Source organism: Stylophora pistillata, chromosome 8, assembly GCF_964205215.1.
Source record: "Stylophora pistillata chromosome 8, jaStyPist1.2, whole genome shotgun sequence".
Taxonomy (NCBI): domain Eukaryota; kingdom Metazoa; phylum Cnidaria; class Anthozoa; order Scleractinia; family Pocilloporidae; genus Stylophora; species Stylophora pistillata.
In genome coordinates this window covers 31,827,995-31,843,679 of record NC_142526.1, presented here as the reverse complement: position 1 = coordinate 31,843,679, position 15,685 = coordinate 31,827,995, and the positions used below count along the sequence as shown (strand labels likewise).

At 38.7% G+C, this 15,685-nt stretch overlaps 1 protein-coding gene across 1 annotated transcript in view; it reads left to right on the top strand.

The window, feature by feature from the left end:
- The window catches only part of LOC111329920 (cation-independent mannose-6-phosphate receptor), a 40,346-nt gene that overhangs the window by 16,918 nt on the left and 7,743 nt on the right, over positions 1-15,685 (top strand). The window contains exons 13-27 of the mRNA XM_088731937.1: positions 48-340; positions 864-1,149; positions 2,187-2,607; positions 5,046-5,193; positions 5,703-5,958; positions 6,679-6,956; positions 8,335-8,424; positions 10,081-10,230; positions 10,605-10,748; positions 11,311-11,496; positions 12,468-12,678; positions 13,688-13,776; positions 14,057-14,208; positions 15,001-15,044; positions 15,180-15,275. Of these exons, the coding sequence (XP_088588063.1) occupies positions 48-340; positions 864-1,149; positions 2,187-2,607; positions 5,046-5,193; positions 5,703-5,958; positions 6,679-6,956; positions 8,335-8,424; positions 10,081-10,230; positions 10,605-10,748; positions 11,311-11,496; positions 12,468-12,678; positions 13,688-13,776; positions 14,057-14,208; positions 15,001-15,044; positions 15,180-15,275 (2,844 nt within the window). The remainder of the gene's footprint in view (positions 1-47; positions 341-863; positions 1,150-2,186; positions 2,608-5,045; positions 5,194-5,702; positions 5,959-6,678; positions 6,957-8,334; positions 8,425-10,080; positions 10,231-10,604; positions 10,749-11,310; positions 11,497-12,467; positions 12,679-13,687; positions 13,777-14,056; positions 14,209-15,000; positions 15,045-15,179; positions 15,276-15,685) is intronic.

Below are 15,685 nucleotides of genomic sequence, written 5' to 3'. Positions count from 1 at the left end.
TTTAAATAGTGATTTACTGTTTTCCTCAATTGATATACTCTTTGAAGAAAACTGGCAAGCAGTTGATACCAGATTACAGAACAAACATCTTCACTACTTCATCAATGTTTGTCGTGCTGTGAATCCAATTGGAGAAGTTTTGAAATGTCCTGGTGGAGCTATAGGGGCTTGTCAGATTGATCACAGTCAGGACAAGGGATTTAACTTGGGATATGTGCAGAGTAATCCACAGATCACAGGCAAAGGAGAGCTAACGTTACAGTATTCGGGTGGAACTTCTTGTCACAAGAATCAGTTTAGCAGGAGTATCAGAATTGTTTTTTCGTGCTCAAAGCTAATGGTAAGGTCATTGGCTTAAAAAGGGTGAGAGTTGCGTGTAAGTCATTAGCTATTGTAAATTTGTCGATAAATTAAAGTAATTATTGAAAACTGGATCATTGGATAATGCATTTCAAGACTTTTTATTGGCTTAGCCGTTATAGTATATGAGCCAATATACCATAATCTAATATCTGTACATTGTAACATCCGGCTTCTTCTTACAAAATAAAGTCGAGAAGATTTGTCTAATATCTTAGGAGCGTTTATTTTTTAATAAAACAATTATTCCACTCGCGCTTGTTGGATATGAGTTGATAGATAGCTATCTATCATCTCATATCCAACAAGCGCGAGTGGAATAATTGTTAATTATACAATAACTCTTTTTTTACCAAATTATATAATTATCATTTTTTCATGTTCTAAAGGAAAGTATAAACAAAATTGCTATATACAAAGAAAGTGTTAGTGCCCTTCTTTTGCTATTTCCATTAATTTCCATTCTTTTAAAAACACTTTTAAATTTTGTTTATTTATCTCAGGGTTCTCCCATCTTCTTGGCTGAATCACCAGAGTGTGAGTACCTATTTTCTTGGGAAACACCCAGTGCTTGTCCATTGACAAGAGAAGTTGGTCATGATTGCAAAGTGGAGGACAAACAATATGGTTACATGTTTAACTTATCTGTGCTCTACAGCAAATCAAAAGACTATAATGTTAATGTCAAAGGTGGAGCCCCTGGTGAAAGGATTATTTTGAATGTCTGTAATAAGTTGGTCGGAGGCCCAAAGGGATGCATTGGAGAAGAAGTTGGAGCGTGCATTATTGGTGAGTTTAATTTATACGTGTATTCTCTACTTGTTATCATAGCTATGCAGGGCCAGAAACTTTCTTTTCAGCTGACACTTGCCCCTACGGACAAGTGCGCTGTGTTTATTTTACTTGTCCGAAAAAGGAAAACCACAACTGCAGCGTAAGAAGCGGGACTTGCATTGGAATTAATGGCCACACTTCGCATAACTATACAAGTTGATATTCATTTAACTTTCTGTAAGCGATACATATTTTTGTGGGCACGTTTAAAATCAAGTTAAAAAATTATTACCCATTTTTTTCGTAGTCCAATCGGACAAGCGAGATCATATTTGATAGTTTGCGAAAAAGGCATTTATGGCATTATCTTAGAATCGTGTCGGTCGCACAAGGGGTGCGAGAAAGACAAAAACATCCTAAACGAAACCACTAAGTGTCTTTGCGACTTTCAAAAAATCTGCTTTACTCTCAGGCCTGAAGGAAGTACTCAAATCAAAGTTTGGATCATTTATTGCAGTTATTTGATCACATCTTTTGTTCGTTCTCTTGTAGTACAATACATTTTTTTTGTAAGAACGTCTTGTTTTGTTGCTGAGGCTGAATATTCTCTTTTTTTTTTGGCGATTTCAGCCTGAAAACGTTCTTAAAGTTAAGAATCAAATTAATCAACTCGGACGTGACCAGACTAAGCTCGACTACAAACTGATTTGTTCAGTGTATATCGTGCAATAACTGCATTGTAATGTAAAAAAAAAAAATTCCCAAGTAAGAGGTAATTGTCTTGCTAGAACGCATTTTTACAATTCTTTTACCTTAAGTTATACTTCCCACCAAATTAGAAAAAATGAGCCGAGTATGTTCTTAAAATTTTGGTTAATCCCAGCCTGAACTTGGTTCCTGTAAAAAAGGTTTTTATAAAAAAAAAAAGAGAATAGAGGAATAATTCCGGATTTTAGCATGCACATGTTCAATGCACTTATTTTTATGTCGCAGCTGTCTTGATGAACATGTTAAAATATTGATTGACTTTGCATTGGAACGTCTTACAACAGGGGCAAGGAATACACCGGTTGTCTTGAACAAGACTCTCACTTACTACAATGGTCAGATACAAACGACATACGGGACAAAGCCAGCTATAAACATCACCTTCGAATGTAACCAAGATACTTCAGGTCTTGATACAGGCCCAACTTGTGAGAAGAAGAGTAACACATATGATTGCCTTTGGCAGACGCCATTTGCTTGTAGGCCTATGATCAGTGTGCAGTGTAGTTTTCGAGATGATGATCAGGATGCTGATAATCAGTATGACTACTCCTCGCTGTCCAAGAGCGATGGGAACTGGGAGGCTAAAGTCCCACCTCCAAATATGGATAGGGTTTCGTTTTTCATAAATGTCTGTCGCACGGTGTTATTGAAAGATGCTGCCAAGGGTTGTCCCCCGTCTTCAGGTGTTTGTATGCACAAGGGGTATGTATTTACAGCTGTCTTTATTTTGTGTTAGGGGTGCATGATATGGTGCCAACTTTTCAAGTTGATAAGTGTCTTCTTTCTTAAACGGTTGCATCTACAAGTGTTGGTATAATTTAATTGGTGTGCCCCTCAGTGACAGAATTACCCCATATAAACCTAATTGATGTGGCATTAAAGAAAGTGCCTTGGTCCGAACAAGAGTAAAACTCTACCATTTGAGTCTAAAGAGGGCAAGGTTTTGTTCTTGTTATAGAACTGCGGTATTTTTCAGCAATTCACCTTTTTCTGTTGATATTCAGGTCTTGAATAGCATTTGGTAGGAGGGGGGGTTAGCGGAGAGATTCTTAAGTATTTTGGTTAAATTTGATACCAGTTTCAAATTTCATAATCTCAGTTTGGCCTACAGAATAAGCAGTAGTTCCTGAAGTTAGAAAGAGAGCACTTATAGGAACTATTTTAAATGAGTGAAAAAGTGACTAATTGGCCATTTTACAGCTGTTTATTTAGTTTCCAAGCCTTTGATTTAGAGTGAGGCTGAAGGTAACCTAGTCTCCTTCGCAGCCGTTGTTTGGGCTCGTCACGCAACGCTCCCTCCCCTACCAACCATCTCCTTCGCAGCCGTTGTTTGGGGCTCGTCACGCAACGCTACCTCCCCCACCAACCGGCTGCTTAAACCCGAGCCGCATTCCTTTCCCTAGCTTTAGCCAATCACGATTTCGCTCATATAATTCTGAGTAAGTCCCGCCAAGACTAGTCGTCCAATCAAAACTCGTACCCTATCAACGGCTCATTGAGCAGAGAAAATTGCAACTCTCAAAGAAGCTTTTGTTTCGACCGCTTCCAAATTCCAAATTTCTTGTTTAAATCATCCCCAGAAGCTGGCAATTGAGAAAATTCTTTTGCAAAAAAAGATGTATTTGTAAACCTGCCTTCAAGGTTTGGAAAATCCTTGATTTATCAGGCTCTTCCACTCGTGTGCGATCACATCAACAATCTTGCTGGGCATATCGTTGTTATTGTTTCTCCGCTCGTAAGTCTTATGGAGGATCAGGTCAATTACCTGCAAAGTATTGGAGTCAGCGCGGTAAACATTAATTCCCAAGCAGAGATTGACCACCCTAGTATTGAGTATGGAAAATATTCATTAGTTTTCGGCTCACCAGAAGCGTGGCTCAAGAATGATCGTTGGCGATCGATGCGAGGAAATGATGTATACCGTGCGAGGTTATGTGCTGTGGCTATCGATGAAGCACATGTTATAAGACAGTGGTAAGTCAAGAACCAATTCCTTACTTCTCTTAACGTGCCATTTTAGCTTCGTCTTATGTCATTTAAGTTTATATATTTTCCTTTTTACAATTAAGTCGAGTGGTAAACAATAGGCATGTTTTCTCACTTTCTCGAGGGCATTTCCAAAGCAGATGTGATAGACGTAAGCTTAATTTTACTTCATGTTTTGCGTTCGAAATCTTGCGATTTATGTAGAGAAATATATTCGTAGTCATAACAGACGGTGCTTTAATGGTGAACTGTAGTCTTGGAAATGTATGATCATATAGATAGTATCGTGTTCACAGTCCTGTCAAAGAGCTCTTGTTCACCGACATTATTCTCCTCGTCCGTTCGTAGCAGTCTCTTTGCCCTGGGTTTTTCTCTTGTATTGAAGACCTCTTCTATTTCTTTCTTGATTTCTTTCAGTTTATCCGATGCCTTCTTAAACTTTATCGAAAGCTGGTAGCATTTGTCTCTACAAACAAACAATTTGCTGTGCTCCGCGTAGCGATGCACATCAACAGTGAGCGAAGAACGAATTAGTTCAGCAACATCAAATAAATGTAAATATTATCCTTTGTGAGTGAAATCGAGGAACAAATGAGAAGCATCTTGAACTACTTTCTACCAATTTCTTCGGAGTTACATCCATGGAAAATGTTTGAGATGACTGGCAACTTCTCCAGAAAGCGCCGATGAATTTACGCGGGAAACTTACGTCATTGAAATTTGATTGGTTTTATCGTGAAACCAAAGGCGACGTGTGATTGGTGCAAATGCGCATTATCACGTGCAGTCACCGTGAAATCTAAACAAAGGGAAAGGAATGCGGCTCGGGTTTAAACAGCCGGTTGGTGGGTTAGGGAGCGTTACGTGACGAGCCCAAACAACGGCTGCGAAGGAGACTAAAGGTGACCTTGTTATGATAGAGACCAGTATCAAGTTAGCATGATAACAAAGTAATTTACATTTGAAAAGCAGCAACGTCTCTATCATAACAAGGTCACCCTTAGCCTCCCGTTCAAAGGCTTAGCAATCAAGCACGCAACCGTAAAATGGACTATTTGAAACCACGTCCTCTAGATTCACATCAAGCGCTCAAAACCATGCAGCCAAGTCGCATACGTAGGTTTTAAGAATTTTTTCCTTTTGCTTCCCTTTAGGGGCAAGTACTATAACCTTGGAACCATAAGGCATGGACCCAGGAAGAGAGAAAATAATATATATTTGGATTACGAGGATGGTGAACCCTGCGGAGTTAGAAATAAAAATTATACTACTCACATACTGATGACGTGTGGCGAAAGAGAGGTATTAACATATACCAATAGGGAAGTTGCCATTCTGTGTTCAGTCCTACAGTCCCTGTGTTTTCTGTACGTCTTAAAGTTGCGTTTCTTAATTTAACTCGCTGAAATTAAACTATCACTACGTGAGTGGTTTGACCATGATATGTGTGGCAAACTTCACCTATCCTTTAAACTGGTGAACCGGAGGTGCAATAACTTTTTTCTGTAGAGGACTGACTCGGAAAGTAGAAATATCAGACTTAGTTATTTTTTTGAAATTCTAGTTTTATTATTATTATCTTTTTAAATAATTCTATTGGTGTCCTTTCATAGCAAATGTTGCCCGTACATCGCCTCTGTCCAACAAAGTCTCCATTTTCTTATTATTTGGTTAAACGTTTATCCCAACAGAAAATATTTTTGTCAAACGTTGTCCGATGACCAACAGCCACATTCCAAGAATGGCAAATGTCTTGCATGTTGCGGAGGTAGATTCACTCAGTCGTGTTTTTTTTTTCCTTTTATTTTAAGGGAGGTGTGCCGATGTACATTGGTTATAACACGCAAACTTGCGAGTATGATTTCTTGTGGACCACAAGTGAAGCGTGCCCCTTGAATGATGAAAAAGAGGTTACATTTGACAACTGTACGGCAATAAACCCTCACACTAACGCCTGGTTTGATCTGAACCGACTGAGGAATCAAAGTGGTGACTATGATGTGGTAGACAAGCGGGGTTACAGTTACAAGTTGAATGTGTGTGGACCTTTAGTCAACCTCTCGAAAGGTACTGTATGTGCAAAAATGCAGCCGGAATCACATTGCAGCTTTGTTGCATGGTTGTTCAGCTCCCTTAAATGTTCCGTGTGTCTAATGCCCTGTCATTTAGAAATCAGTCATTGGTCAGACAGAACAACGTACCAAACGGAATGTCTCCAACTTTTCCCGAACAATTCTTGTGGTTTTTTTTTTTTTTTCGTTTTACTTAGAGAGGCTATTTGCAACGAGCTTTAACAAAAATTTCCCCAGGTGTAACACTTATTCTCGTAGTTGTTTCTGGAAATGAACGCGAGACAAAGAAATTTAAATTCAAATTGCTTTGAATATATTACATAGACAAAATTTTTACTACAACGTAAACGGGATTTTGCAAAGAGTAAATCCGATCCTTTATGGCGCTTAAATGTCTCTGGACACCATGATGTGCTATAATCTTCTTCTCCTTCTCATTGGTTGTTTGTTTAACCGTTCGAATGTGAGGCGTGACATTACTAAACAATGGTTGCAAAGGACAACATTGTGGGTACATTATATAGTTGAATTTTCACGTGTTGTTGCTAAAAATTTTACAGGGTCAAAAATTAATTTTCTGTTATTTTCTGGTACAGAAATGGAGAATTATAGGGAAAAAGAAAAAAATTGAACTTAAGTTAACTGTAGTCAAGACACTTTTTGATTTCGTTTGGTGGTGTGTTACGTATAATTTTCACTTATTTCCTTATTGCAGGCTGTGAAAAAAATTCTGGAGTTTGTCAGGAAGGAAAACAACAGATGCACAGTGCAGGAATATCCAACAAGCGCCTCCACTTTGATGATGGGATATTATATTTAAACTTGAGTGGTGGAGAACCTTGCCATCATGTGGAAAAAAATCGTGAGACGATCATTCAGTTCGTGTGTAGTCCAACACGTGACAGCCGAGACATGGGGAAGCCTGTGTTCATATCTGAAAATGACTGTACATACTTTTTTGTGTGGCATACTCCACTTGTCTGTGAAAGGCAGGTTAGTTCAATATATCTTGGTCTTTTGTAACTCCAGAATGAGGAGATCTCCTCAAAAATACATTCCACAATTGTCTGTCACAAATGAAGATTTTAGCAGCACTATCTTGGAAATCATAAATTTCCGCGCCTGTTAAAGTTGGAATAAGAGTGAGGAGATCTCTCCAAAAATCAACATTTTATAGTTGTCTGTCGTGAATGAAGATTTTAGCAGCACAATCTTGGAAACCATAAAGTCCGCGCCTGTTAAAGCTGGAGCTAACTCTCGTTTAAGTAGAATGAAAGCTATCCAATCGTGGCTTAACGCTAGAATTTCGCGATTTCCTGTCCAGGGTGGTGGTTTTCGCCAAGATCAAGACACAATGAACTGGCCAACACTCGAACCCAGACCTTAAGATTTGGAGTCCTGACTCTTCTTGTTTAAAATCCGATTATTAAATTTTTAAGTTTGCAGATACATTTTCTCTCTACGTTTTGTTTCCCCCAGTTTTGCCTCACATTATGATTGAAACTCTCGAGACTTAAGCCTATCATACGTTGTTAGCGAAGACAAATGAGAACTTTTTTCAAGTTTTTATCCTGAATTAGCACAAATCGTTATTCGAACAAGAGGTTCCTATGTGCATGCCATTAACCGATAGAAGAGAAAAGTGGGGAAATTTTGTACAAGAGCATTCGAATAGAGAAAGATGTTTCTTCGTCTTGTCACGAGCGTGGGACAAAGAGAAAATTCTGAGTCCCCATAGACCACTTTCATAAATGGCTGCATAAACGGATTGATATTCTTTTGTTTAAATTCAAATTAGCCTCACTAGCCTCGCTTGAGATAATGTCTTCTTTTGAATTTTGAACTGGAGAACGAGGCCAGAAAGGCTAGTTTAAATTTAAACAAAAGAATATTAATCCGGCAGCCATTTATGAAAGTGGTGTATGAGGAATCGAACCTCAGACGTTCGGATTCTGCGCTCCTGTGCCTTACCGCTGAGCCACAGAGACTCTATGGTGAGCAAGGTCCATTACTGAGAATTCGAATGGTGGCTCTTCATCCACTGATTGCAGGTCGATTTGGAATTTGGAGTGATGGTTTTTGTGGAGCAAAGAAAAACAAATAACGGAAGAAAAATCTTCAGAGCAGTTACGGAAAATTTTAGAATATTGAAGCCACATTGGATGGCCGGCTCTGAATTTTGGTCACAGTGGTGAAAGGCGAACACTGTCATCATGATTTTTCCCTTCATACCCTTACACCTTGCACCTTACTGTGTGTGCTATCAATTTTTACTAAATTTTTATTTCTTTTTTATTTCCCTTAGAAGACACCGATCTAATATCTGATTCTCACTATTCTCTTCACATTTACTCTTAAATTTCATCGACAGTATGAATGCGCAGCCCTTCAGAATGGCAAGGATGGAAGTACAGTCAAATATAGTCTTTCACGACTAATGCGGACAGATGCTAATTGGGAGGTAAGGCACAAGACTGTTAAGGAGCTTGTTCACATAACCGTCGAAAATTTTGGTATTTTCTGACAGTTAGAAAAAAACAACCAATCAAATAAACAAAAACAAAATTCAAAGAGAAAGAGGCAGTGAGGCATGGATGAGTAGAAGTGCATTTGAGTAAACCTGATATACTTTGTAATTTGAATATATCAACAAAGTTGAAATGGTAAATTGGCCACCTTTACGATTATAAAAGCTGACGTTTCGAGCGTTAGCCCTTCGTCGGAGCGAATAGAGGAATTGTGGGTTGTGTGTGCTTTTAAAGGCAGAAAATGGAGCTACGTTATTGGTGGGAACATGGCAAAGAGAAAAACACGAATAAATTAGTAGAATGAAAAGCGTTCGTTGATACCTGTGGGATTTAGACTGCCGGTTTGAAAGATGAGCTTTTGTTCAAGAGTTTTACGGCTTTCCGTGCTACCTAAGTGTAAGGAAAGACCGCAGGTTGCCATATGTTGCTTAGAATGATTAGGTAAATTAAAATGTCTAGCGACTGGTTTCGATGTGTCCTGGTCATTCCTTTCCACATCTCGAAGGTGTTCTCGAAATCGGTCACCTAGTCTTCTGCCTGTTTCGCCGATGTATATCTTTTTGCAATAAGTGCAAGTTATGCAATAGATTACATTGGCGGAGGTGCACGTGAAGTGATCGGTGATCGTAATGGATCGTTTGGGTCCCGATATTTTCTCAGTGTTGTGAATGAAAGGACACGTTTTGCATCGTGCACGAGCGCATTTAAAAGTGCCTGGTTGGTCATTAGTCTGAAAAGAACTTCTGACCAAAAAATTGCCAATGTTTTTGTCGCGTTTGAATAAAATGAGCGGAGGCTGCGAAAAGATAGTGCTTGTCTCTGGATCGTTTAGAAGTAATTTAAAGTTTTTAAGAATGATGGATTTGACTGAGTGGTTGTGAGGGTGAAACGTGATAGTGAATGGAATGCGGTCGGAATCTTCCTTTTGTGACGTTTGTAGTGCTGAATGTCGATCAATAAGTTGGGCAGAGCTGATAGACTTTTGAACCGTTCGGGGATGTCAGAATATCATATCAATGGTTTGCGCATGCTCTGTAGCTTTCAGGAGTAATCTACTGTCTGCCATTCAATTCTTTTGCTGATAGTTTAGAATTTGCTGTTGGACCAACTAGTAATTCCATGATTGTTATTTTTTCTTTATTGGCAACACCCGTCTGCTTGATCTTGATATGACATTGTAAAGAGAAATCATGGTCAGTTATGGGAGTTAAAGAGTTCACATTTATTTTCTCGTTATAAAGTTATTATATTATCCTGGACACGAGTGATGAGAGCAAACCAAATTATCTGCTACGTTGTGCTAGCATTCTGCAACGCTGAAGTTTCTTAAAATGGAAATGTTCACAGCTAGAAGGTCACATTATGTTTTGGGGAAATGGATATTAAGGTAATGAGAAAAGAAGCGGGCAAATGCCATGTTGTTACTTTAGGTTCAGTTCATCCATCAGTCTACAAATCGATGATATAATCTTTTTTTCTCAGGCTGATATTTTAGGATTTTGTGAGACACGTTTTACTTTCCTTAAAAACAGGTGAAAATCTTCTCGACAGCTTCCCTTAGACTAATGTTTTTTTCCGTTGTTGAACAGGTGATTTCAGAGGGCAGTACGAAAGAAAAAGACGTTGCCTCTTATTATGTAAACCTGTGTCGCCCTTTGTTACCCATGCCAGGAAAGAATTGCCCAGCAGGCTCCTGGGCGTGTAAGGTCTTGAAAACTCAGGAGGGTATTCAATATCAGGTAAAATGTTACCTCACTAGGGGAAGCCAATCTTGTGTTTTGATTGGCTAATATCCGGGCTGGAAAGACAGGCCTTTCTTTCTCGCTTGGGACTATCTGCAACAAATGATTGTGATATCAGTTTTATTATTATTATTTTTTTTTTTTTGAGAATTGCTGTAAAAGTATTTTGCGTGAACTTCAGTTATAGAAAGGCGTTTACCGAATGCCCATTTTCAATCATACGATGTCCTCATGGTAAATTTTTGTCTCACTGTCGTAAAATCGATTTGTTTGTACTTATAAGTCATTACGTTTGAACGGATCAATCCTCCAAGCAAACATGGCATTGTTGTAAAGCAGTAAGGTGAAATGTTCATTTTATTGTTGACTAGGACTTAGGAAAAGCAGTAGGTCCTCCAGAGGAAGTCAAGGAAGGACATGTAAAGCTTGTTTACAATAGTACGACCGAGTGCTCGAATAAATATTCAAAATACATGGAACTTCACTTTCTGTTTGTTTGTTCCTATGGTGAATTGGTGAGTATTTTAATACCATTATAACTTTTTTTGTTGATTGTACGTACAGTTAGATCAGTTGATGCCCTGACGAATTACTTGTACGTTGAAATCCTTGGGTATAAATATATATAGTTGTTCTATAGCGTCTTCGCCCCTGGCTATTGACAATACAAACTCGAAACACCTCACCACTGAGTTTCATAGTTCGAATGGTCCTTGAAAACAAACAAGTGAAGGATCCATGCTCTGTCCGTTTGACTCAACTTACAGGCTGTTCTGAAATTTTTGAACCAACAACCAATCAAAATACGTCATAGTTACAGACGATCTTGCCATTTTTACCTCCAGGACAGAGCTGAGAGGTTTGATGGCGACTACGTTCTCCATTGTGAAAAATTTCAACAGGCTTTTGAGCCTAACCAAACATGACCCGGAGACCTGGAATGGCTCTGCTCACGAGAATTACTCGTTTTTATGCAGTTATCGTTTAAAATGACCTTTAATCTAACAGTTCTTGCAAATCAAAAATTCTGTTTGCATTGCTTTTTTTTCGCTTATTTGTTTGTTTGTTTTTTTTTAGGGTCATCCTGTTTTGGAGTCAGTAGAAAATGACTGTATCATTCACATCAGCTGGGCCACAGCGGCCGCTTGTCCAGACACTCAAGCAGTAGATCTTAAAAACTGCAGAGTGTTTGACAATGGCACCGGACAATTTTACTCCCTCAAGCCGCTCATGGACTCTCATGGTTTTAATCATTTCACAGTGGTATGATTAGTTGTAGCTCAATCTTCTAGAAATAACCTGCTTTTGTAGTGATTTGAGTAAACCGGACTTATTTTAGTACCAAGTAGAGGTGAAGTTCCCAATACAGGAAGAGTTAAGGAAAGAATAACATTTCCAAATGCAGAAAATTAAGGCTAGAACACGAGGACACACAAGATCAATGCTGTGCTCTTGTTAGGTCTCTAGGCTGTTGCCTTAGATATCCAATGTGCCTAGCCTCTAAGCTATCCTGAGGAAAGTTATTAAGTCGCCTGTGGCATTCGCACTTCCTCGACGAATATCTTGAGTATAATTCGAAAGGGAAGTTTAATGATGTTACAGAAACACTTTAAGTACAGCTATATGTGAAGCGAGTGGCAGCACCTCGTGTGAAATGTCAGCCTCTCTTGTTACTGAAAAGACAGCTTTCTTTCAAGCAATTTGTGCAATGTTTAAACAATTTTCATACGTTGAAGCTATTTGTTTTAAACATTAACATTGACGGAAACCATGCAAGAAAGCTTTACAAAAACTTTTTCATTATGGTCAAGTCTTTGAAGCCTTTTCTTCTCATGTAACAAATCAAAGTGTTGATTGGAAAAGGAACTCACAGAAACTACAGATCCCACTTTGCAAGACAGCAACCAATCAAAGATCTTTCCACTATAGAACTGTTAGCCTCTGGAACGGTCTGGATACAGAACTGAAACTTGCTGCGAACATTGATATGTTTAAAAGAAAACTCAAATCTTTGCTTAGTTCTGAATTTTTGAAATCTGATTAGTACTTCTGATTAGAATATCAATTTTTTTTTTAACCAATCGTGTACATATGTTTTTATATATATTCTTAGATTATATTATATTAGATGTTGTGATTAATTAATTTTATTTGAATGTATAGTCAGTATCTAACTCGTTGGAAAAAATTTAACAGAAAATGTTTTGCGAAAAGAGGTTTGTCGTTTTCTGTAGGGAAAAGAAACTGACCCAAAGTACTTCTACCTGTCCGTTTGCCAGCCGTTAAATTTGCAAGGCGGTCGCTGCAAAGGCGATGGAGTATGTATGGTTACGAATGGAAACGGATTGTCGTATACTAGCTTGGGTCGGTACGAGTACAGAAGTATGACTTTCTACAGGGAAGACGAAATGATGATTTTGCGGTACTGCAGTAAAGAGTGCGGCAGTAAGTGCACGTATTAGACCAAGAAAAAAAAAATAAAGAGTAATGCGCGGAAAAGATAATGAAGTTGGTGAAGAAAGCTATATACCAATCGGAGGCGACTTTTAAACCTCTCTCAACTCGATCAGTTCCATTTTACCGCCTGTGTGTCCTTGGATGTTTATTATCTGTTAAGTTAACTTGGCACCTTGTGATATTTTCATTGATTGGGATTGCTGTGCTTTCGGTTTTGCAACTCTCTCTCTCTTTTCTTTTTCCGTTTTTTAGACTCGACTTTTTAAGAAACGAATTTATAATTAGGGGTTTGGCTAGAATTTCGTAATAAATTAATCGCACCGAAAATGCCAAGTTAAAACACAACGGCAATAAACTTTATTAGGACGGAAATGCAGTAAAAACGGTAACGTAGTTCAGGCTCAAAGTTCATGGTAACTGTAAAAAGCGAGAAGCACCGGAGGGAGTTTGGGTTCAGGGTGGCGGTGGAATCGAACTTCCTTGCAAATACTTTGTCTACGGGCCGATGGAATTCAAGGCGCGAGTGAAGAGCGAACTTCGTAAAAAACAACAAACTTCAACTCTTGTTGACCACATTTCTTTAGTGCACGAAATCATTCTTTTACAACTAAAAAAAGGCTTCCTGATAATGGTGATTATGTGGAGTTTGCTTTGGTTTGTATAATTGAGGATAATTTCCTAATGCAAGCCCCCGGGGGCTTATATTCGAGGGGGGGTGGCTTATAGTCGGGGGGGCTTATATTCGTGGGGACTTATATTCGGAGGGGCTTGTTATAGGAGGTATTTTTGCGTTTCAGATTTGGGGGGCTTCTATACGGAGGGGTTTATACACGCTATTAAAAAGTGAACTAATAGGGCAATCATAAATCCCTTATTGGATTATTTGACATATGATATTACGCAACTCACAAATGTCCGGAAGTATTATAGTTTCAACCATCCAAATAAGGTGTTTGCGTTGTATATAGTACAATAATGTTTTTCTCTTATTTTTCAGAAGGTGGTACTGTAAATTCAACAATAACATTTATTTGCGACAGAGAGCAACTGAAGGGTGGACAGCCAGAACTGATACAATCATATGGGGTCAGTGAATTATTGCTTGCTTCATGGAAATACAACTTGCTGCAACCTACTCCTCAATGTAGTTTAAGTAAAAGTGTTGATTGGAAAAGTAAGATTTTCATTCGTAAATTTAGCGTTCTTTTTAAAGTGAGCAAAACGTGTTTCGACACGATCATGTCCTCATCAGTTGCAAATTCTCACTTTAGAAGTACGTTATGGAATTGCGACGTAAGATTCACCATACATTTCGTAGACTAACGATTATTATTATCAACTCAAAATTTTGTTTTGCTTTTCACAGAAAAACGGAGCAGATTTTATTTTCAGAACAAGTTTAGTTTGTCCTCCGCTTGAGCGGGAGTGCAGTTACACTTATTCCGGTAATACTTATGACCTGCAACTCCTAACAAGTCGAACAGGAAGCTGGAATTACACATCACGTAATAAAGACAGGTACCTACCTCTGCTCCACAGCTATGTTACTATTCGTTACTATTCATTTTGCGTTGAGCTTTCTTCATTATTTTCGTGCGCTTTCTTTTCTCTATTATTCTGTTTAAGAAGCACTGGCCTTGGCGAGTTGAAAAAAATAATCATGACTAAATTTGCAGCGAATGTCGCCAATTTCGTAGGCTATCTTCTGTTTTCTGACGCCATCGTCCGTTTTCACACACTTTCATTGGATTTCGGAGACTATCGCTGGTTTTAGGACACTTCCCTTTGATTTCGGCGCTATTGTTCGATCCTAATGCTATCATTCAGGTTCGAACGCTATCGTCCGTTTGCAGCTGTTTTTGGACTCTTCCGTCAAATTTCGGACACTTCCGTTGGATATCGGACGATGTCGTCTGATTTTTGATACTAATGTCCGTTTCCGATCACGTTCGTCCGCTTTCTATCGCTATCGGCCTATTTCTTGTATTAAGTGTTATTTCTGGTGACCAATTTTAAGGCAGGGGAAACCCTCTCTTAAATTGGTTTGCTTTCGTTGAATATCAAACAGTCGTCGAATGTCAGTGAGGAGTCCGGCACTTTGGCTTCGGTTGTTGGCTCGAAAGATCTCGCCAACTACTTGAGAAATGAGAAGAAACTTCGAAGATCAACAGCATGACGCGCAGTTCGCATGAACTCTTTGTGCTGTTTACGTTTATCCTTAATTATTGGTCTTTGTTTTTCCTTTTATTCAAATTTGATTTTAAAAAGCTGAAGTCAGATTGAAGTATTGTTTCTCTTTGGTTTTCTTAGATTCTGGATAAACATTTGCAGAGGCATTAGTGATGGTCCCAAAGGTATCTTGTTATTATCGTCAGGGAAACTGAAAAGCAGTGATTCGAGCTAGCACTGTAATGTAGTGAAATTATCATAAATTTTACTTATCTATTTGTTTATATTGTAAACTTTTTTGTTTATTTGTTTTCTTCCAGGTTGTCCATCACATGCCTCAGTTTGTATGATAAGAGCAGGAAAAGACAAAGTAAACGTTCTTGGGCTCACAAGCACGCAGATGATGACTTATCAGGGTCAATATTTCACACGCGTTCTCTTTTCTGTTTTGTATCGCTTTAAGTCTTAGTAGCGTGTGCCTCAGCCCGTCAATAGGTGTCACGGGCCAGCTGGGGCCCGTTTCTCGAAAGTCCCGGTAACTTAACGGGCCCGTAAAGCTGTTCTGTTTTCATTCAAGATGGGGATTTCAAAAGTTTTGAGAATGATACAATAAAACTATCAGCTAAAGAAACAAAAAGGACTGGTTTATGTGCCAGAACCCGATTTCCTATCCTTTAAATTTTGATTTTAAAACATGATTTCGGGCCCGTTAAGTTACCGAGACTTTCGAGAAACGGGCCCCAGATCCTTGGGGAGAGGGCAAAAACATGCTAGGCTGAAAAAAATTCAAGACACACAGGGTTAGTGTTTATAAGGCAAAGGCAAA